A 23,407-nucleotide genomic window follows, 5' to 3' on the forward strand; every position below is an offset into this window, starting at 1 on the left:
AAAGTGCAGAGCACGGCAGGGGCCCGTGGCTACAAGTACGTCATGGGACATAATGCAGGTGGAGTCCTTGGGTGGTGACACTCAGTGCAACTCTTTTGCTTCCTGAGCTGGGAAGCAACTTTGATGCATACCGTAATGGTCCGAATTCTCTCCATTGCAACATGATGCGCTCGAACAAAACTAGGATTTAGATGGTAGGAAAATGGAGTCATTAATGGAATCAAAGGAAGATCTGAAGGAAAGAGAAATGCCTGAGGAATTTTGGGTCTGGGAGCTTGGATTCTGTGCTCCCAAGACATTTTCCTCCTCACCTCTCAGAGTCTCCTTCATTTTTCAAGGCCTCCTTATTGCCAGAGACGTGGCCAGAGGCATAGCTGATAGGTGGCATCCCAGCTTCGCTCCCCAAGAGAAAGATGGTTTGTTTCTCCCAAGGATTCTGATCAGCCCAGAACAGGCCTCATGCACGCTTTGGGCCATTTTTTTTTTCGGCCTGGAGCATGACCCCATTCTTGGCCAAGCCTGGGTTGCGGTCATGCATATCGGAGGCTGAGTGATGAACAAGGGGGTGGATAGTCCCTAAAAGCATCAACTGGTTTAGTGTTCTTATACAAGTGAGTCTTTGGGTTTCCTGATGTTCGGGACAACCCAGATGACCATGCACCAAAAAATACCAAGTGCCCCAATGTCATTTTCACTCCAGGAAATATCAGGAGGGGGGAGGCCTGGCTTTTTCTGACTTGCCCTGTGAACTAACAGGGTCACAATGCTTTAATGAAGATGCGATCCCAAAGAAATCCCAACCTTTTTCCCCCACCCCGGCTGCTTTAGTTCAGGGCTTGGGGATGCCCTTTTTTGCTGCCTTCCTTCCTGCCATGATTCCGTGCCATGCCTGGCCTAGGTCAAAATTCACCACCAAATCTGAGAGTGTCTACTGAGCAATGGATTCTTGCTTGTTTTGACTTCATGTAAACATACAAGCAATTGTCCCTTATGAAAACTGCTTATATAGGGGCACCCGGGTGGCTCAGTCAGTTAAGCCACTGACTTCGGCTCAGGTCATGATCTCATGGTTCACGAGTTCGAGCCCCGCATTGGGCTCCCTGCTGTCAGCTCAGAGCCTAGAACCTGCCTTGGATTCTGTGTCTCCCTCTTTCTCTGCCCCTCCCCCGCTCACACTCAGTCTCTCTCTCTCTTTCTCTCTCAAAACTAAACAAAAACATTAAATTTTTTTAAAAACTGCATATATATAGTTGTTTCAATAGATGCCTGATAGTAAAAACAAGATGAAAAACTTTTCCTAATTTCTATTGGGATGAAATAGATGAGATAATTAGGAAAACTTTTCCTAATTTCTATTGGGATGATTCCCCTTACTCATCTTTAGAAATAAATGTTAAGGCATTGTTAGTGGTTTATTTGATAGGGAATAATTCACCCATTTTTTTGAAGGTTTACTATGACAATAACATCAAGATTTATCACCGCAAATAAGCACCAGGGACAGATCACCCATTGCTTCTAGTTGTGAGCAGAACTTGGATGTTTGGCTTCTGGACATAATGATGGGATGAGCTCTGCTTGGATGTTGACAGTAGCTTCCAGGATTCCTTTGGGAAGTGTTTTCAGTAGGAGGTGATGGTCTTTTAATACTCGAGGTCCAGCTGGTCCCCCAGCCACACAGTGTCACGTGGGTTTGTGCAGCTATGAGCAGAATTCTGGAGCCAAAGTCTGAATTGAATCTAGAGCAATGACTTGTTACCCTAACTTGCAGCTGCCAGCTCTTCTTAGCGGAATGTGTTTCTTTCCACACGTCATGGCCCTCAGCTTTCACTAAATTTAAGGAGATGGGCTTGATGGGATTGAGTGCAGTTCACTTCTGCAGTAGCCTAGGGGCCCCCTACCCTCTTGCCTCTCCCCACAATCTCCTCTTCACACACTTCACACTCCATCCCCATCTGGCATCCTCGGGCCCCACTAGCCCATATGGTTCCTTGTGCAAACGAAGAAATCACCCTCCTTCCTCAAAACACCATAGAACCATGTTCTGTTGGAACATTGCCATGATAAGATAGGATACGCTGCCTATGATAATTATGATATGAACTGAATGCCAACCATATAGTCTCCTCTCCTAAAGGATCCCCTGGAAAGTTCCAGACAATTCTTTCAAGTGGTATTTCTTCCCCCAAAGCTGCGTGGTTTATTCACTATCTTTGAAATCTGGCAGGCGGAAAGGGAATGAGATGCAGGTGTAGACCAGAGAGATCGACTTCCTGTTTGTAAAGTCAGGCTATTTCTGCTTCTAGAAAATCTACCTGCTCCCAATTTGGACCCTTTCCAATAAACCACAAGAGGTACTCATAAGCTATCATGGGTCTTTGGGAGTGTTACCGTAGAGCTAAGTTCACGGACACATTTATTTTTTGAAGCTATTGTAACGAGAGCCTTACACTGTAAAGAAACTTTCATTTCGAAAATACATAGACTGTCACATGAATGTTAACACAGTGTAGTGTGAAGCAATTTTATACTATCCAGAATCTTGAGGTATTCATCATCCCATTACAAGAATTCTATGAGAGGTTAAGTCACCTTACTATAAACGTGAGTCTGAGATAATTAGGGAGTAAGAAACTTGACCAAGTTCGCACAGCTATACAGAAGGGCACAACTCACACTCAAGGTTGTGTTTAAAATATATAATTTACCATATATACATGATCCGTTACAAAGCCAAACAATGTCTGCAGTGCGCAGTGAATAACCGCCCAGAGCACACCCACCCAAGAAGTGTGACAGGATGGCTCTCTTCTAGAACGTTTCCATCTCCAGTGAGTTTCTGGGTGTTGTACCAGTCCTGCAGAGAAACTTCCACACATATGTGTATACCATGCACCCCTGCCTGACCCCAACCCAAACACATTAGAAATCACCCATGAAGTTGAGTTGGACAAGGCACGTTCCAAGAGTAGGGTCTTTAAAACACATTTTCCCAACTTGGCTTGCACTTCTTACTCTCCTCCACTAGGGGAACCAGGCACAAAACTTTGCCCACATATGAGTGGACGTCCAATTAGAGCTGGTAACCTCGACACAGTTCCGAGGGGCCCGCTTCCTCCAGTGTGTCAGTGGATGGCTAAGTCCCTCCCTTGCTCCTTTGGAGAAGAGTAGGACTTCTTGGAGGATGTAAGTTTCTATACCAATATAGGTGCACCCTGATGAGGGTTATGGAAGCCCTTTAAAATAGTGTGTGCTACTTGCCCTGTGGCCTTGGGCGATCACAGCTGGGAGATGGGCACTGGGGTATTTACAGACGGCTGACTGTTAGCCCCACAATCTGCCTCTCCTCCCTTAAATCACCAGGGTCAGTGCATCTGTTTAAAACAAGAGATGCTACCTTGAGTGACCGTTTGCAATAAGCAGTCTGCTCTGCTCTAGGTACCTTAGGAACGTTCTGTGACCTTCTGAAAACCAACTAGTACATATCTGCCATCTCACACACTTTGGCCTATAATGGTATTTCTTCTAGCTATATGCTATGAGCTTGATATCACAAATACAGGAAGAACAGAAGATTAAAATAAGATTTTTAAAAGATTAAACCCCAAAGAAAGAAGAAGAAAACACGAAGGGGTTTGGCTCAGCAGAAACAATCTCCTTGGGTACTCTCAGAATCAGAGTCCACACTTCTCAGGGCTCAGACTCAGAAAATCTTGTCCTGGGAGGTTTGTCCAAGGTCTGTGGCCCCTAATCTTTTGTGGAGAGGAGCCCCGTACCTCGTGCCTCACACCTCTCCTCGAAGGCACCTGGAGCGCTGTTGGGAAGGGTCTCTCTGCCCCGCAGAAGGCACGAGTGAAAATACAAAAATAAGGACTTTGTTTCCAAAGTGTCATAAATAACCGGGATGGCAGGTATTAAATAGGACCACGGAAGAGGGCACAGCATTACAACTTGTTCTCTTCAAAGAGGATCTGGGCATAGACGGTGCTGGTGGGGAGGCCTTTGGCGGCCCGGTGGGGTTTGACCAGCTCCAGCTCGGCGTAGGTCAGGTTCTCCTCAGCAATCTTTGGCTGGAAGACAAAACACAAAACAATTCCAGCTGACCACAGGAGTTCCGCATCATATATTCATTCATCAGGGGTGCATTTTCATCGCATTCTGGGGACCCAAAGGGAAACAAATGGACAAAAATTTTCCAAGGACGTATAAAAATTAAATAACATAACAATATAGATCTCATTGCCTTATAAAGAACACTATGCCCTATAAAGAGCCACTACGATTATTCTTTTTTTAATATATTTTTTAAGTTTATTTATTTATTTTGAGAGAAGAGAGAGGGAGAGAGCATGAGAGGGGCAGAGAGAGAGGGACAGAGAGACGGTCCTAAGTAGGCATCACTCTGGCAGCTTAGAGCCCAACACAGGCCTCCAACTCATGAACTGTGAGATCACGAGCTGGGCTGAAACCAAGAGTTTCATTCTCAACTGACGGAGCCACCAGGCGCCCCTCACTATGATTTATTCTTGAGTCAACATAGAACACTAACAAAAAGCGATTAAACATTAGGTCACAAAGTAAACTTTAATTCTGAGAAGTAAAAATAATGTAACTAACAGTTTCTGATCAAAAGGAAAAAATAAAGATAGCGACAGAAACCCAAAATTCCAGAAATTAATAACAAAATTAGAATGGGCATTTTTCTCGAATGACTCAACCTGTATAAAACTAAAGTTTTGGAATATCTTGACAACAATGAAAAAAGAAAATATTACTTACCAGAGCCCAAAGAATGAAGTACTCACAGATAAATCATAGTCTTAAATATTTATGTTAATACTATGAATTAAATGGGTCGAGCATCCAATTGAAGAAGTTAGAAAAGAACAAAATAAATGGAAAAAAAAAAAAAAAAGAAAGAAAGACCAATACAATTAGAACCAGACTCTATGAATCAGAAAGCAGAAACACAGGGGCACCTGGGTGGCTCAGTCAGTTAAGTTCTGACTCTTGATTTCAGCTCAGGTCATGATCCCAGGTTTGTGGGATTGAGCCCCACACTGGGCTCTGTGCTGGGTGTGGAGCCTGCTTAAGATTGTCTCTCTCCATCTCCCTCTGCCCCTCCTCCCCTCAAAGAAAGAAAAGAAAGAAAGCAGAAAAACAGTAGAATTATAAAAATATCCAAAAGCCTGTGCTTGGAAAGCACCAATAAGATAAATAAACTGAAAAATAAATTAATCAAGATAAAAAGGTAAAAAGCACAAGTGAATAAAATAGGAAATGAGGAAGGGGATATAATGTAAATAAATTTTTGAATTAAAAAAAAAAACTACTTTGCTCAACTCATTGCCCAAAATTATGAAATGCAGGATAAAGTAGGTAATGTTTCAACAAATATAAATTATAAACTCCAGAAAATATGAATGTACTAATTATCATCAAAAAAAGAAATAAAAGAAAGGAAAGGAAAGAAATAAGGAGGGAGGGAAAAAGGAAGGAAGAAAGGAAGAAAGGAAATATTGTCAAAGAGCTCTTTCTCAAAAACACCAGGCCCAGGCATTTTTATAGGAGACTTTCTAAAACAAATTCTTTTAAGGAAAAGATAATTCCAATGTAATTAAATTTATCCAGAGCATTAAAAGAGGAAGAAAAATTTCATGTATTTTATTAAAAAAAATTTTTTTTTTTTACATTAGAGAGAAAGAGATCAGGGGACAGGGGCAAAGGGAGAGAGAAAGAGAGAGAGAGAGAATCTCAAGAAGTCTCCATTCTCAGTGCAGAGCCTGACCTGGGGCTTGATCTCACAACCCTGGGATCATGACCTGAGATGAAATCAAGAATTGGGCGCTCAACTGACGGAGTCACCCAGATGCCCCTTCATGTATTTGAAAACAACCTCATTTATTAATGTAAATTTTAAATCAGATTGACTCAGAATGAAGAAGCAGATTAAAAGATACATAACCATGTTCCAGGAATGCAAAGATGGTTCAATATTAGAAAAATCTACCAGTATAATCCACTATAGCAACAGATGCAAAAAACCAATATGACTATCTCTATAGATGCTGAAAAAGCATTTAATAAAATTAAAAAGAATTTTTTTGTGAAAAACAACTTTTGAATAAAGGAGTTACCCATGTATATTTTCTTGCCATGATTAAGGAACATTATTAAAATAAAGAACAATTGGTGGCTTATTATGGAGTGATGTCAGGATCACAGCACCATGAACCATTCCTTTTTCTTTTCCTTTCCCCATCAATTTACAACTGATTGGACATCCACAACTGAAAAGAAAAGTGCCTGTGCACAGCATACCAAAAGACACCCGAGAGATCTGTCCATCTGTGCACTCAAAGGTGGGGGGACTGGACTGCAGAGGAGACTGCAGAGAGGGTGGGGGGGGGGGCAGCAGTGGCATTGGCGGTGATGACAGAGAAGGTGTGGGCTGGTCCAGAAACCAGCCAGCACCACCTTACTGATACAGGAGGTAGAGGGTGAAGGCAGTGAATGGGGGGGGGGGGGGGGGGGGGAGGAGGGTCTGCCTGGCCATGCGCATTATAGCTGGAGGGAGCAGTTGCTCTCTCTGACTGACCACAGTGACTGGGGGAGGGAAAGGAACGGAAGGAAAGTGTCTCCTGCTGTCTGTCCCAGAAGGCAAGAAGCCCATCCTTGCGTCAGGATCCCCCTACGTAGCAGTGGGCACACCCAAAGCCCAAAGCACTAAGTACACACCTTCCCTCCTCACTCCTGCTCTGCCCACCGCCCCCCCACCGCCAGCACCTTTGTTTTTTCTAAATGCATAGTGCTCCCAACCTTAGCAGCCAGTCAGCTTCCTTAACAGAAGGCAAAAACTTGTGCTATAGCGCCACCTTCTGGAAAACAAAAGGAAAGCTCCTAACTACCAACCTGTTGAACTGTTGGAATCAATGTTAACAAAACCTCACCTACATGAAAAAGGGTGCTCGCTACTTCAAATGCATGGCAGAGCCACTTCTCATCAAACGCCATGAAAAATCATAGTAGTAGGTGAAAACCACAGTAATATTTAAAAAATCACAGTAACATGGTATCAGAAAAATAAAATGACAATTTTCCAGCAACCAAAGCCAAAGACATGGAATACTGTAATCTAAATGGTAATTCAAAATACTTGTAAAGAAGTTCAAAAGCCAAAAGAAAACTCAGAAGGACAGTACAGTGATTTCAGTAATCAAACTAATAAACAGAAGGCGTGCTTTATCAAAGAGGCTGAAATTCCAAAGCAGAACCAAACAGAAATTCTGGAGCTGAAGAACTGAATAAATGAGAGGAAGGATGCATTAGAACATACTGGAAATAGAGCAGATCAAAAGGAAGAGAGAATTAGTAAGCTCAAGGACAGAAATATAGAAATGATTCAGGTGGAAGAGGAGAGAGAGCTGAAATTTTTAAATAGTGAAGGAATTCTATGTGAATGATCTGACTCCATTAGAAAAGCCAAAATAAGGGGTGCTTGGGTGGCTCACTCAGTTAAGCGTCTGACTTCAGTTTGGGTCATGATCTCACGGTTTGTGAGTTCAAGCCCTGCATCGAGCTCTCTGCTATCAGCACAGAGCCCACTTCAGATCTTCTGTTCCCCTCTCTCTGTGCACCTCCCCCACTTGCTCTCACTCTTTCTCAAAAATAAACATTTTAAAAAATTAAAAAAAAAAAAAGAAAAGAAAAGCCAACATTATGGGTATCCCAGAAGGAGGAGGGAAGAGAAGGGAAGAGAGCCTATTTAAAGAAATAATAGCTGAGAATTTTCCAGTCCCGGAGAAGGAACTGGGTATACGAGTCCACAAAGCTAATAGGACACCTTACTATCTCAATGCAAAAAGACCCTCTCCAAGTCACATTAGAGTAAAATTGTCAAAAGTCAACAATAAAGAATTTTAAAGGCAGCCAAGGGGGAAAAAATGATAGTAACCTAAAAAAGTACTCCTGTTAGGCTATCAGCAGATTTCTCAGCAGAAACTCTGCATCCCAGGAGAGAGAGGAATGACATATTATATGGGAAGATAAAAACTGTCAGCTAAGAATATCTGGCAAAGTTATCCTTCAAAAATGAAGGAGAAATAAAGGCTTTCCCAGATAAACAAAAGCTGAGAGGGTTCACCACCAGTAGACCTGCCTTACAAGAAATGTTGAAAGGTGATCCTCAAGCTGAAATGAAAAAATGAAAGTACACAAAACTCTGATTAAGGGGATAAACAGAATTAGAATATGGTAACTCTTCTTTAAAATAGTATATTAAACTCTTAACTATAGCATAAAGTTTAAAGGAAAAGAGCATTAAAAATAATGGGAACAACTTGATAACAAAATCACAGTATAAAGAGATAATTTGTGACATCAAAAATATAGAAGAGGCAGAGGAAAAGGATGGAACTTTCTTTTTTTTTATTTTATTTATTTATTTATTATTTTTTTTCAATATATGAAATTTATTGTCAAATTGGTTTCCATACAACACACAGTGCTCATCCCAAAAGGTGCCCAAGGATGGAACCTTCATAGGCAAATGAAGATAAATTGCTATCACCAGAAAAAGAACTATTTTATCTATGAAATGTTTTATGTAAACTACAAAGCATATTTGGTAACTACAAAGCAAATATTTAGAGGATAGACACAAAACATCAAAAAAAGGGGAGGGGAGAGGCTGTACCAATGTCCGTGCAAAACTACCTACTTACAAAGGTAGACAGAATCAGAAGGAAACAGAAACACGGGAAAGACAAAATAATCAGAAGGCAAAAGATAAAATGTACATATAAATAATCACCATAAATGTAAATGGATTAAAATCACCAATCAAAAGGCACAAAGTGGCTGGACAGATAAAAAAATAAGACCCAATTATATGCTGCTCATTTCAGCTCTAAAGGCACATATAGGCTTAAAGTGAAAGAATGGAAGCCAAGCCAGCTGAAATAAAAAATTAAGTATAGCCATATTTATATCAGACAAAATAGACTTAAAGCTAAAAAGGGTATTCAGAGACAAAGGTCATTACATAATGATAAAGGGGTCAATCCATCAAGCAGATATAACGATTACAAACAAATACGTTCCCAAAATCTAAGCAATGAAATTAAGTATATATTAATTATATTAAGTAATCAATGTTACTTAAGCTTGTAAGTATATTATATATTGATTAACTAATAAAAGTAATTAAGTAATTAATAAAAGATCTTAAAGGAGAAATAGACAACAATACAATAATTGTAGGGGACTTCAATACCCCACTATCAGCAATGGATAGATCATTCAGATAGAAAAATCAACAAGGAAGAATTTAAATTGAAACACACTTTAGAATAAATGGACTTAACAGACATATACAGAACATTTCACCCAACAGCAGCAGAATACACAATTTCTCAAGTGCACATGGAACATTCTCCAGGATAGATCATATGTCAGGCCGCAAAACTAATCTTAGCAAATTTAAGAAGACTGAAATCATAACAGCTATCTTCTCTGACCACACGGTATGAAACTAGAAATCAACAAAAGGAAAGTGAGAAAATCTAAAAATATGTGGAAACTAAACAGCACACTTATAAACAACCATTGTATCAAAGAAAAAATCAAAAGGGAAATAAAAAGTATCTCATGAAAATGAAAACATAACATATCAAATATTGTGGGATGTATCAAAATCAGTTCTGAGAGGAAAGTTTATAACAATAATAATATATTAAGAAATTAGAAAGATTTCAAACAACCTAATTTTACACCACAAGGAACTACAAAAAGAAAACAAATGGAGCCCAAAGTTAACAGAAAGAAGGAAAAAGTAAGGATCAGAGTGCAAATAAATGAAATAGAAACCAGAAAAAAGAATAGAAAGGATCAGTGAAACTAAGAGCTAGTTCTTTGAAAAGATAAAATTGACAAAGCTTTAGCTAGATTAATTAAAAAAATAGAGAAGTCTCAAAAAAATTAGAAATGAAGAACACATTAGAATAGATACTACAAAAATACACAGAATTGTAAGAGACTATGATGAACAATTATATGCCAACAAATTACATAACTGAGAAGAAATGTGTACATTCTAGAAACACACAACCTAAGAAGACTGAATCAGGGAGAAATACAAAAGCTAAACAGTAATAGTAATAGTAATCAGTAATTAGTAATCAGTAATAATAATAATAATAATAAAAAACTCCCAACACAAAAAAACTTCAAGGCTAGTGCTACTGGAAAATTTTACCAAACATGTAAAGAATAATTAATACCAATCCTCTTCAAACTCTTCCAAAGTATCAGGCAGGAGGGAATACTTACAAACTCATTCTATGCAGTCATCATCACTTTGATAACAGAAACCATACAGGGCCACCACAAGAAAAGAAAACTATAAACCAATATCCCTGATGACTATAGATGTAAAAATTCTCAAGACAATGTTAGAAAATCAAATTCAAGAACATATTAAAAGGATTATACACCATGACCAAGTGGGATTTATCCCTGGTACGCAAAGATGGTTCAACATACACAAATCAATGGATGTAATTCATCACACCAATAAAATGAAAGATAAAAATTACATGCTCATCTCAATGATCAAAATACAATATCCTTTCATGATAAAAACCATTAACAGACTAGATACAGAAGAAACATATTCAACATAATAAAGGCCATATATGACAAACCCACAGCTAACATTATACTCAATGAAGAGAAACTGAAAGCACTTTTCCTAAGATCAGGAACAAGTCAAGGATGCCCACTCTCACCACTCATATTCAGTATAATACTGGAAGTCCTAGCTAAAGCAATTAAGCAAGACAAAGCAATAAAAGGCATTCAAATGAGAAAGAAAGAAGTAAAATTGTCATTATTTGCTGATGATATGATTCCTATATAGAGCAAATCCCAAAGAATTAGTAAAAAAAAAAAAAACAAAACTATTTCAGTAAAATGGCAAGATACAAAACCAGCATATAGAAATCAACTTTATTCCTTTACACTAATGATGAAGCATCCAAAAAAGAAATAAAGAAAATGAACCCATTCATGATAACATCAAAAAAAAAATACTTAGGAATAAATTTAACCAAGGAAGGGAAAGATCTATACAACAAAGACTACAATACTTTGCTGAAAGAAATTGAAGAAGACACAAGCAAACAGAAAGATATCCCATGTTCGTGGATTGGAAGAATTAATATTGTTAAGATGGCCATACTATCTAAAGCCATCTACAGATTCTACTTAATCCCGATCAAAATACCAAAGGCGTTCTTCACAGGAATAAAAGAAACAATCCTAAAATTTGTGTGGAACCACAAAAAAAAAAAAAAAACAAAACAAAACCCAAATAGCTAAAGCAGTCCTGAGAAAAAGAACAAAGCCAGTGGTATTGTGCTTCCAGATTTCGAACTATACTACAAAGCCATAGTAATAAAAAAACAGTATGATACTGGTACAAATATAGATAGATACATCAGCCAATTGAAAAACTCCAGCATATATGGTCAATTTATTTTTGACAAGGAAGCCAATAACACATAACAGTGAAAGGATAGTTTCTTCAACAAATGGTGCTGAGAAAACTGTAGAAACACATGCAGAATAATGAAACTGGACCACTATCATATATCACTCACAAAAATTAACTAGAAATGAATCAAAGATTTAAACATAAAGGTCTGATACCATGAAAGTTCTAGAAGAAAATGTTTGGAAGAAGCTCATTGATACTGATCTTGGCAATCATTTTTTGGAAATATCTCCAAAAGCACAAGCAACAAAGGAAAAAAATTAACAAATGGGACTACATCAAACTCAAAAGCCCCCACAGAGCAAAAGAAACAATTAACAAAATGAAAAGAACCTACAGAATGAGAGAACTTTTTGCAAACTGTATAATGGATAAGGGGTTGAAATACCCAAGTAATATCCAAAATGTACAAAGAATTCCATCAACTCAGTAACAAGACAAAACAAAATCCAATTTAAAAATTGGCAAAAGAAGTAATTAGACATTTCTCCAAAGAAGACATCAAAAAGGTCAACAGACACATGAAAAGATGCTCAACATCACTCATCATCAGGGAAATGCAAATGAGATATCACCTCATATTTCTTAAAATGGCTGTCATCAAGAAGACAAAGACCACGGGAGCTGGTGAGGATGTAGTAAAAAGGGAACCCTTAAACACCGTTGAGAAGAATGTAAATTGATGAAACCACTATGGAAAACAATGTGGAGGTTTCTCAAAAAATTAAAAATAGATCTACCACATAATCCAGCAATTCCACTTCTGGGTATATATCCAAAGGAAACAAAAACAGGATTCCAATGAGATATATGCAATCCCATTTTTTTTTTCAAGATTTATTTATTTTGAGAGAGAGAGAGAGAGAGAGAGAGAGAGAGCATGAGCGCACTTAAGAGCCAGGGAGGGGCAGAGAGAAAGGGAGAGACAGAAACCCAAGCAGGCTCCACACTGTCAGCGTGGAGCCTGACTTTGAGCTGATCATGTGAGACCTGAGCTGAAATCAAGAGTCAGATGTGTAACCCACTGAGCCACCCAGAAGCCCCTTATACAATCCCATTTTATTGCATCATGGTTCACAAAACCAAGCTATGGAAACCACCCAAATGCCCATCAACGAATAAATGGATAAAGAAGATGTGTTACATATATACAATGGGATATTTTTCAGCCATGAGAAAGGAAGACATTGTCCCATTTGTGACAACATGGATGGACCTTGAGCACATTATGCTAATTAGGTAAGTCATAGAAAGACAAGACTGTGTGATATTACTTATACATGTGGAATCTAAAAAAATTAAACCTGTAAAAAACAGAGAGTAAGATGGTAGTTACCAGGGGACTGAGGGGAGTCAGACAAGAGTGATGGTACTTAAGGGTAAAAACTTGTAACGAGTAGTAAATAAGGTACTGAGATCTAATGCGCAGGATAATACATGTAGACAATAATATTGTACTATAGTTATGTAGTGTGATAAATATCACTGCTTGGCAATCATAATATATATATTATATATACATATATTATATATACATATATTATATATATTATATATGCTACAACATATAAAGGTATCAAAGTAGCCTGGTACATGTGTATGTGTAACTTACACAATGTTACACATCAAATTTATTCAATAACAAATATTCACTTATTTATTATATATATTATTAAATAAATATTCACTTATTTATTATAAAAAGAATAATTGGTAATCCAACTTGAGTGATACTAAAATCTAAGGCTGTAATAATTACAATACTGGGGTGTTGGCACAGGAATACACCTATCTATCAGTGCAACTCATGAGAAAGTCCAGAAATTACCCTGGAATAATAAAATAAAATATTATTTTTCAATACATAGTGTTAGGTCACTTGGGTAGTCCCTTGAAAAATAAATAAATCAAATCCCTACATCATTCTTTATACCAAATTCCAGATAAATTACACATTTTTAATGTGGAAAAGAAACTCATAAAAGTGCTAGAAGAAAGTGTGGCGAAATTAAAAAAAAATTTTTTTTAATAACCTCTGTGTATGGAAGGTATTTTATAGAAAAATCCAGGAGCAATGCAAAAAGATATGTATATCTTCATGCCATATACGGCATAGTATTCTCTAAATAAAGTCAAAGGACAACTGACAAAGTGGAGAAAATATTTGCAACTCATACCAAAGGGCTTTACAATTCAACAAAGATAACGGCCAATAACCCATTAGAAAATTAAACAAAGGGGGTGCCTGGGTGGCTCAGTCGGTTAAGCGTCCGACTTCGGCTCAGGTCATGATCTCACAGTCTGTGAGTTCGAGCCCCGCGTCGGGCTCTGGGCTGATGGCTCAGAGCCTGGAGCCTGCTTCCGATTCTGTGTCTCCCTCTCTCTCTGCCCCTCCCCCATTGATGCTCTGTCTCTCTCTGTCTCAAAAATAAATAAAAACGTTAAAAAAAAAATTAAAAAAAAAAAAAAAAAAAAGAAAATTAAACAAAGAACAACAGACTGGACCAGAGTGTTCATAGGGGAGGAAATACATAGGCTCTTACACGTACAAATGAGACTGAACCTGTAGCAACAAGAGAATCTCAATTGAAAATCAGACATCAGGGAATGCCTGGGCGGTTCAGTCAGTTAAGAGTCAGTGACACTTGATTTTGGCTCCAGTCATGATATCAGAGTTCATGAGATCGAACCCATGCACTATCAGTGCAGAGCCTGCTTGGGATTCTCTCTCTCTTCTGCCCCTCCCCCACTCACACTCATTCTCTCTCTCTCAAAATAAATAAATAAACTTAAAAAAATAAAATCAGACATCAGGTTTTGTCTTTCGAATTAACAAACCTTAAAGAAAGGTTGTCAAAAGAAACAGAAGAAACAGGTCCTCTTGTATATTGTTTGTTGGTACAAGCAAAATCTGGAAACACTTCAATGGACATCAGCGGGAGACTGGGATATTCATACAATGGAGTATATGGAGTATATTCCTTAAAAAGAATGATGGAACCATATGTGTCTGTGTTACCATCATTTGTGTAAATATATGTGTATATATGTTATACACTTAGAAAACCCTTGGAACCTGCTTGAAAAATCAAGCACCTGATATCTATGGTTCCCTCTGGTAAAGTAAACTGGGTGGCTGAAGGGAGGATATACCTTTGTGGATACCTTTTAAATTTTCTAGTAGGCGCACGTATTTAAACAACACATTAATTAATTTTAATTCATAATCAGAAAAATAAAAGTCAGTCACTAATTTCTAGCCATGAAAGACACGTGACTTTCTTTTTTTTTTTTTTTTTTTTTAATTTTATTTTTGGGACAGAGAGAGACAGAGCATGAACGGGGGAGGGTCAGAGAGAGAGGGAGACACAGAATCGGAAACAGGCTCCAGGCTCTGAGCCATCAGCCCAGAGCCTGACTCGGGGCTCGAACTCACGGACCGCGAGATCGTGTTTTTTTTTTTTTGACACGTGACTTTCATTTAAGCAGCCTGCTTTTGGTTTTTGTTTTTCGGCTTTGGTTTGTGCTATGGTTTTGTTTTGATTTTTTTATTTTTTGTGCTTACACCTTGGATTATCTCGCCAAAATTCAGGACAAATAAACCATTCACATTCAATTTAAGTTTCTTAAAAAGAATGTCTAAAGCAAAAAGTCTCTTTTCTTTCGAAATGAAGCGTCATCATAGAGACAGGGAGCAAGAGTATCTAAACTACAGCCAGTACCTACTCGTCAGGGGCGACTAACCAGCAACCTTCACAAACTGGTCATTTTTCCATTTCAAAGTTAAGGACATTTATAGGGATGAGAGCCTCCTGCCTGTCTTTTGACATCAAAAGTCTTCACATTGCTTCTTAGTTGTCCATATATTACAAGCCAACAAAAATCCCGTTTACCTCTTGCCTTACAGTTTAATTACATTTCACATTATAACGATTCCATTTAGAAATGCCATGTGTCCTCAAATAAGCACGCAAAACCCAACTCATGTAAATTTTAGAACTAGGATTTATGAAATCATATTGTCCAGGTGTTTTATTACATTACCTTGAAATTGCATTGTTTTCTAGTGTAGATTATCTGTTTATTCTTAAGTTATTCCATTACGTTTGGATATGAAAAATAACACTAGCTTTCTCAATACAGGTCACCAGGCTGGCTGGGCTGATGTGTTGTTTTCATACATTTTTATGATGTTCCTATAGTAAACATAATTCAATAAAGCCAAAGCACACTAAATAAATAATTGCATCTAGAAAAGCAATAAAAACAAATAAAATTAGTACTTTCATAAGTGGAAAGGTACTTCAATTACTGCTACAAGCAACAACCCACCATAAAATGTGTAGAATCATTTCCCTTATGCATATTTCTGGGATATAATAATTTGATTGAAGACACGAGGCAGCACACAGGAGCCTCCGAATTGTGAAGTGTATACAGTTTCCAACAGAAGATGCATAATATCGGTCCTTGGCACCTTTAAAGAACCTATTGTTTTTCTGGCATGCACAGTTGGCTGTCACCATCAACCATGTGCTTAATTACATTTCCCAGCTTGTTTAACTGGAAATAAATTCCTAATGGCCAATGAAAGGGAGTAAATGCAGACTCCTCACCAGTTCTTATCAAGCTACCTTTTTTTTTTTTTTTTTTTGCACTGATGCTTTAGTGGAAGGTTTAGGTGCATTGAGAAGTAGCTTAGAGAAAATTATTGGAATAATCAGTTACTGGTAAAACTATACAACTGGTGGTAAAACCAGGGGCCAGGAGCAGAATGTAAAGGCTAAAGCAGATGATGCAATGGGGCAGAGCCAAGGGTAGGACCCCACAGCAGGGCCCCACATGTATTTCCGGTGATGTCTGTGATCTTAACAATTCGAACGTGGCCTGGGTATAAGCTGAAGATTCACTCCCAACATCTACGGCAATTAGAAAACTGGAGCACATCAAGTGAGTCTCTGAAGATGAATCGAGAAGCACCTCTGTTCCCTGTGAGCTGCTGGCCCTCAAAATGACCCTCTTCAAGACCCCATTCCTGCTCTTGGGGGTGAAGGGAGTACAGAAGTGCATGGGCACTCTAGTACAAGCTTCAACGATCTTGAACTAGTGGTTCACAAACACTCTCGCAAATGCTTTAGGCTGTACTCAGACACAAAGGAAACTCCTGGAAGCAGGATTTCCAGGCCTCAGACACCTAGGTCTGATGTAGCCATGTTCGCTGAAAAGCAGGAGCAGGAGGAAACAGGGGGGATGGGAAGCGGACCAACTGCTGGGAAGTTCTGACAGTGTCCCTTAGAAAAGGCCCTACAGGGGCACCTGGGTGGCTCAGTCAGTTGGGCGTCCAACTTTGGCTCAGGTCATGATCTCATGGTTCACGAGTCTGAGGCCCTTATAGGACTCTGTGCTGACAGCTCAGAGCCCGGAACCTGCTTCAGATTCTGTGTCTCCCTCTCTCTCTCTGCCCCTCCCCAGCTTGCACTCTGTCTGTCCCTCTCAAAAATAAATGAAAACATTAAAAATAATTTTTTAAGTAAAAAAAAAAAAAAAAGAAGAAGAAGAAGAAAAGGCCCTAGAACTTTCCAAACATGTGAGAAGCAAATGCAACTGTTTGGTTGTATCTTCTTTTCCCTCTCAGCCTGCAGAGACCCCTGGTCAATTTCTCTATTTCTCCAATAAGGGACTGGTATTTATGTTCAATGCTTGGGATCTTGTCTGTTCTAAACCTCTTTGTTTTACAGACCTGTAATCTCACTTTTGATACATTTCTTCCCAGCCAGGAAGAATCCATTCCTTAGTCTGGAAGGGGATTTGATGAGCAAAAGGGGATGGAGTTTCAGATACAGACACGTGTTGATGCATTAAAGAAAGGCTAGAATGGAATTTTTAAAAATTCTTCTAACTTTCAGTGGGTGGAAATACTCCTGGAGAGGAGGCAAGGAGAGTGGCCCTGCGGCCATCATCTCATGGCTGAATGCAGACCATGGGTACAGGGGTAATTTGGACCTTAGTTTAAACGTCAGCTGTGTGACCTTCCCGCTGTCCTTAAGGACCTCCCAGATCCTAGAGTTGAACTCAAGTGCTCCCTGACAGCCACTGAGCCAGATTAAATTCCTACATAGTAAAACCTCAGAAGAATTCAGAAAGCATTATCACACAGACCAGGTTTCTCATGCAGTGACAGAACCTTCTGGACTCCAACTGTAACAAAATCAGTTTGCAGTGAAATGCCATGTCTTCCACGGCCCATCTTTTCTGTTCTGCCAGTGGTGAGGCACTCAACAGCAGATGAGAACCCCCAGGTGGAGACCTCTCGCTTCTAACTTAAGCTCTTCTTTTTTAGAGTATCGGTTATGGGAAGTGGGCCTATGGGGAAGGACTTACTTGATACGGCTAACACTAGAAAAGTCAACCCCCAAGAATTCAGAAGTTGTGCACCTCTTGGGGACACACCACACTTTAAGCTCTTAATTTGGAAGTTTCTGAGTATTTCATTTGGTAGGTGTGTTTCCAGGATTCAAGCTAAAAGTTAACATTCCTACCAGGAGAGAGGAGAGAGAGAGAGGGGCAGAGAAGAAAAAGGAGAGAGAGACAGAGATTGATTTAACATTCTACTCCAACTCCTGCAAAACACCATTTTTTCGTAGAGATCACGGTTGGAAGTGCACGTTGAATTAAATTGCAGGAATAAAAGAAAAATACAATTGTAGCCACTGCAAATTCTCCAGTGTCAGAAGTTCAATTGGGTAATACCATTATCTGAGCAAAAGATCAATAACTAGGACATGGGGACGTTTATGCTAACTTCACCTTAGAGTTAAAAAATGTGATTGCATTTCTACGGGCTGCACTATCAGGAATCTATTTACCCAAGAGAGAATTACATATTATCGAGGGCAGACTTCCTCTCCCCCCTTCAAGATAAGTGCTCATTTTTTATTCAACAGAGGAGTACCTAGTAAAACAAATTCTCCCCTCCCCACGCCCACGCACATAGGACTATGGCCACCGAGGAGGTGGAGGCTGTGTGATCAGCAAAGCTCTGTTTGATGGAGGGCCTTCGATGGGCACCCATAGGTCCAAACTCGGGAAAGAAAACTATGGCGTCACCTTTACTGTTCCTGTTGGAATCGACATGGCTTGGAAATGAACTTGACTTAATTTTGAGTTCCACAGGTCTACCGACTGGCTCACCCTGCCTTAGATGGGCTGTGCGTGAGGTGGCAACAGACTCTTGGTTAGAGATATCCATTGGACAGGTAGAAATAGGAAGCTAAGCAGTGATAGGCTAGAGATAGAGAAGGAGCTGCATGCCAGGGCTAGTCACGATCTCCTTAGAGCTGAGACAGTTGGTCCACTGGGACCTCTGGCTTCAACAGCATAACTGATACCAGAATCCCCACCCAGAGGTGAGGGCTGGAATTCAGTTGCACTCCCCAAAGCCAGCATGCAGCTATGACTGCGAACATAGGCTCCTCTTGGCAATCTGAGCCAGGGGCTAGACACCGGGACCTTGGTCACCACACAGGAGGACACAGGCATGCTATGAGGCACCAAATGCCCACTTCCTCTGTTGCTTCAGACATCTATAAGCCTTGGGATTATATCTGCCCAAATTCCTACCCGCTTCCTGGCTTTCACGTGATTATTCAGTTAACTGATGGCCAATGAGCCAGTGTTCTCTACAGCTCTGGAAGGTTTGGAAAGGATCTGGAACTCAGGAGAGAAGTTTTGGATGGAGATTAAGATTTCAAAGTTGTATCCAGGTTTTTGGCACCGTGGGTTGGATGAGGTCACTTGGAACTCTTGAGCAGAGCAAATTTGCATCACGCTCTCGACTCTGGAGAATTCAAAGGATGTTTAGCAAAGCACATTCCCAGAATGAATTTGACATGATGGAAAGTCACATGCCCCTGGCTAATTGCTCTGAGGACACACAGAGGTGACCAGCCATAGGACCTGCTAAAGCCAGGCACAGAAAAGCCAGAGGCTTTATAAGTCATCAGACAGATGGAGGTCTCTAGATTTCACCAATGTATGTTTGGAAGCTAAAATGTGATTATAGATAAATCTCTTGGGGAGGGTCCTGACACATGAAACTTTTCATAGTGGCACAGTGATGGCAGTGAGAGCCCCGTGATCTAATATAGTCACTCATGTTCTCTTCCCCATGGACCAGAGATCTATGTTTTCCCAGCTTCCTTCCAAAAGTACTTTTCCTGGCAATATTATTCAAAAGAATACTTATGTGTAGAAAAAGAGAGGGCTTGGTAATCTCCTTCCATAGGAGTCTGCTCTGAGAATCTTCCATTTTGAACACTCAATCTTCTAATCAGCTGCAATCTTTTTTTTTTTAGTGTTTATTTCTCATTTTGAGAGAGAGAGCGTGAGTGGGGAATGGACAGAGAGAGAGGGAGACACAGAATCTGAAGCCAGCTCCAGGCTCCGAGCTGTCAGCACAGAGCCCGATGTGGGGCTCAAACTCACGTACCACAAGATCACGACCTGAGCTGAAGTCAGATGCTTAACCGACTGAGTCAGCCAGGTGTCCCTCACCTGCGATCTTTAACACTCTGACTCATCAGACTGTTCAAGGGTCTGTCTGGTATTACTTAAGAGCATGGATTCTCAGAGACAGGAAGACTGCCATTTACTAACTGTGTGACCTCAGACAAGTTTCTTACCTTCTTTGTGCCTCCATTTCCTTATCTGTAAAGTGAGACTCATAATGGTATCTATCCTACAGGGCTATTGCGAGGATTAAATCCATTAATACATGTAATGTACTTAGAAAATTACCTTGTAGGTAAACAGTAAATGCTACACAGGTGTTCAATTATTATTACTATGATTTTTATTATAGAGTACAGACAAGTGTTGTTTTGACAACTTGTCCCTTTGAAATACTTAGAGGCAGAGAGAAGAAGACGCTCAGAGATCATTTGGAAAACATCACACACCAGATTCTGATGGATGCCACTGGGCCTCAGGCCAGTGTCAAATAAATCTAGTGATACATGTTTTTCATAGTGGTAAAGTTAACCTTTCCTTTTTTTTTTTAACTTTTTAAAATAAAGTTCATTTATTTTGAGAGAGACAGAGAGCATGAGCAGGAGAGGGTCAGGGAGAGAGGGAGAGAGGCCTTTGCTCCAAGGGGGCGCCCTCCCCGTCAGTCTCTCCCTGGCTCCTATCTGCTCTATTGCTCTGCAGAGCACGTATCACCTCTTGGCCTTATAAAGTACGTTCATTTGGTTATCTTCTGCCTTCTCCCACTAGAATGAACCATAGCACCTAATACTTAGTGTACCAACAGTTCTAGGCAGAAAGTACTCTTATCATCAGCCTCATTTTGTACATGTAGAAACAAAGGCACAGAAACGGCAAGCTTGAGGTCAACAGCTAGTCAGTGGTGGGGCTGGTGCCAGAGCCAGCCTCTAGCCACACCGCTCAGCTCTGCAAAGGCAGTGGCTTTGTCAGACATTTGCTGCTGCATCCAGTAGTGTGCTGGGAAATTGAGAGCCACTGGCTGTCCAAGAAAAGCGTTCTGGTTTATAGCCTTTGCTGATTTACAACGTGTAAATTTCACGATGCCAAAGACATTTGTTCTCTCTCGTGGGTATGAGTGGGCTGGAGCACGTCACTGGCTGTAGCTTCTAGGGAGACACCTGACTCAGGTGCTATCTGGCACACAGGAGATACTCAATGCACATTTTTAAATGAATGACTGAATGAGTTTAAGACACAGTGAAAGAAAACCAGTCTGACGCTGCACTGAAAATCTTCCTTTGAATATCCTTGGCCTCAGAAATGCAGGGAGGGGACGCTCTTGGGAAATCATGAGCTGAATCATGGGACTTTCTTCTCTTTCAGCCTATCCTGGGTTCTATGCAGACACTCTACCAAGAAGTAGGATACCTGGGTCCTATTGCTTGGAATCATATAAATCTGCATATGGCTTTAAATTTCATAGGTTAAACTAAAGGCATATGATAATATCAGATAGATTGATAGATAGGCAGAAAGAAAGAAAGAAAAAAGAAAGAAAGAAAGAAAGAAAGAAAGAAAGAAAGAAAGATGATAGATAATAGATAAACTATGATACTGTGATACTTTGAGTTATTAAAAGAATGGGATGGGTCTATATGTACTGATGTAGAAATATAAGCCTGATATATTGTTAATGAGAAAACAATTCAATGTGTGAACATTTTGTTTAAGATCATTCTCATTTTGGGGTGCCTGGGTGGCTCAGTCGGTTGAGTGTCTGACTTCGGCTCAGGTCATGATCGCACAGCTTGTGAGTTCAAGCCCCGCGTCAGGCTCTGTGCTGACAGCTTGGAGTCTGGAGCCTGCTTCTGATTCTGTGTCTCCCTCTCTCTCTGCCCCTAACCCACTTGCATTCTGTCTCTGTCTCTCTCAAAAACAAATAAACATTAAAAAAATTAAAAAAAAAAAAAAGATCATTCTCATTTTTAGAGAACTTGGCAGACAGGAGTGTATTTGTCATAATCCATAGCTGTGACCTACAATGACTGTGGACCGACTGTGGATACACTTCAGGAATATATAGAGAGATGTAGATGTAAGTTTGCATATACACAGAAAACTGTTTAAAGAATAGAAGCTAGGGGCACATCAGTGGCTCAGTCGGTTAAGTGTCGAACTTCGGCTAGGCCATGGTCTCATAGCTGGTGGGTTTGAGCCCTGCATCGGGCTCTGTGCTGTCAGTGCAAAGCCTGCTTTGGATCCTCTGTCTTCCTCTCTCTCTCTGTCCCTCCCTGCTTCAAAAAAAAAAAAAAAAAAGATGTATTGGGGCACCTGGGTGGCTTGGTTGGTTAAGCATCAGACTTCGGCTCAGGTCATGACCTGGCCGTTCCCAAGTTCGAGCCCTGTGTGTTCGAGCTCTGTGCTGACAGGTCAGAGCCTGGAGCCTGCTTCAGATTCTGTGTCTCCCTCTCTTTCTCTGCCCCTCCCCCAGTCATGCTCTGTCTCTCTCTCTCTCGCTCGCTCTAAAAAATAAACAAACATTTAAAAAATAAAAAAAAATTAAAAAAAAGTTTAAAAAAGATGTATTAAGAAAAGAAAAAATAGAAGTTAAATTCCCAACAGCGGTAACTGCAGAGAAAGAAGAGCTTATGGAAGGAATTTCACTTTCTATTTTAACAAATGGATATTCTGAACCGCCAGCTCCACTCCTGCACCCCACTTGGAATCACCATCTGCAACTTTCATCATATAAAAACCCATCCAGCGAGGTCGAGACAGAAAACACTCCCAGGCCTGGTGAACTAGGACTATACGGAGAGCTTTCGATGACAGACAGCAGAGCCCAGAGACTGGTGGGGAAAGAACAGGGACCCAAGGCCAAGTGCCGGATCAGACCCCACTCTGCTGCTCCCTGGTGGGGGAAGCCTGTGCGGGTACTTACCTCCCTGAAGCTCCTGCCTCATCTGGGAGGCGGAGACAACAGCCGTGCTTAGGCCAGGGTTGTCCCAGTGTTTCTTAGTGACAAGCACTGGGACGCTGCCTGCACGGGGGAGGGTCAGGGAAGTGAGTAGGTGGGTCCTCACCCTCAAGATCCCCTTCTTCACCATTGCCGTCACCATCTGCATCACATCACTACCACCACTGTCATCGCCATCATTACCACTAACATTACGTCACGGACACAGCATGCAGGGCACAAGCCGAGCACGAAGGCCAAACATTGGACCAGCAGCAGGCATATGCCAGCTCATCGGCGGCACTCGTACGTGATGTGGACAATGGGCACACGTGACTGAATTCGTAGTCAGCAGGCTTCACCTTTCCAGGAGTGCTCTCATCATAAATTCACAAGGCTGTCGTCTCACTGCC

The 23,407-nt window shown here is 40.3% G+C and overlaps 1 protein-coding gene across 1 annotated transcript in view; it reads right to left on the reverse strand.

The window, feature by feature from the left end:
• Nucleotides 1-2,624: 2,624 nt before the first annotated feature.
• Nucleotides 2,625-23,407, reverse strand: part of VSTM4 (V-set and transmembrane domain containing 4) — a 92,462-nt gene continuing 71,679 nt past the window's right edge. Inside the window, exon 9 of the mRNA XM_049646000.1 lies at nt 2,625-4,070. Coding sequence (XP_049501957.1) covers nt 3,945-4,070 — 126 coding nt within the window. The 3' untranslated portion in view covers nt 2,625-3,944. The remainder of the gene's footprint in view (nt 4,071-23,407) is intronic.

Source organism: Panthera uncia, chromosome D2, assembly GCF_023721935.1.
Source record: "Panthera uncia isolate 11264 chromosome D2, Puncia_PCG_1.0, whole genome shotgun sequence".
In the NCBI taxonomy this organism is placed as follows: Eukaryota; Metazoa; Chordata; class Mammalia; order Carnivora; family Felidae; genus Panthera; species Panthera uncia.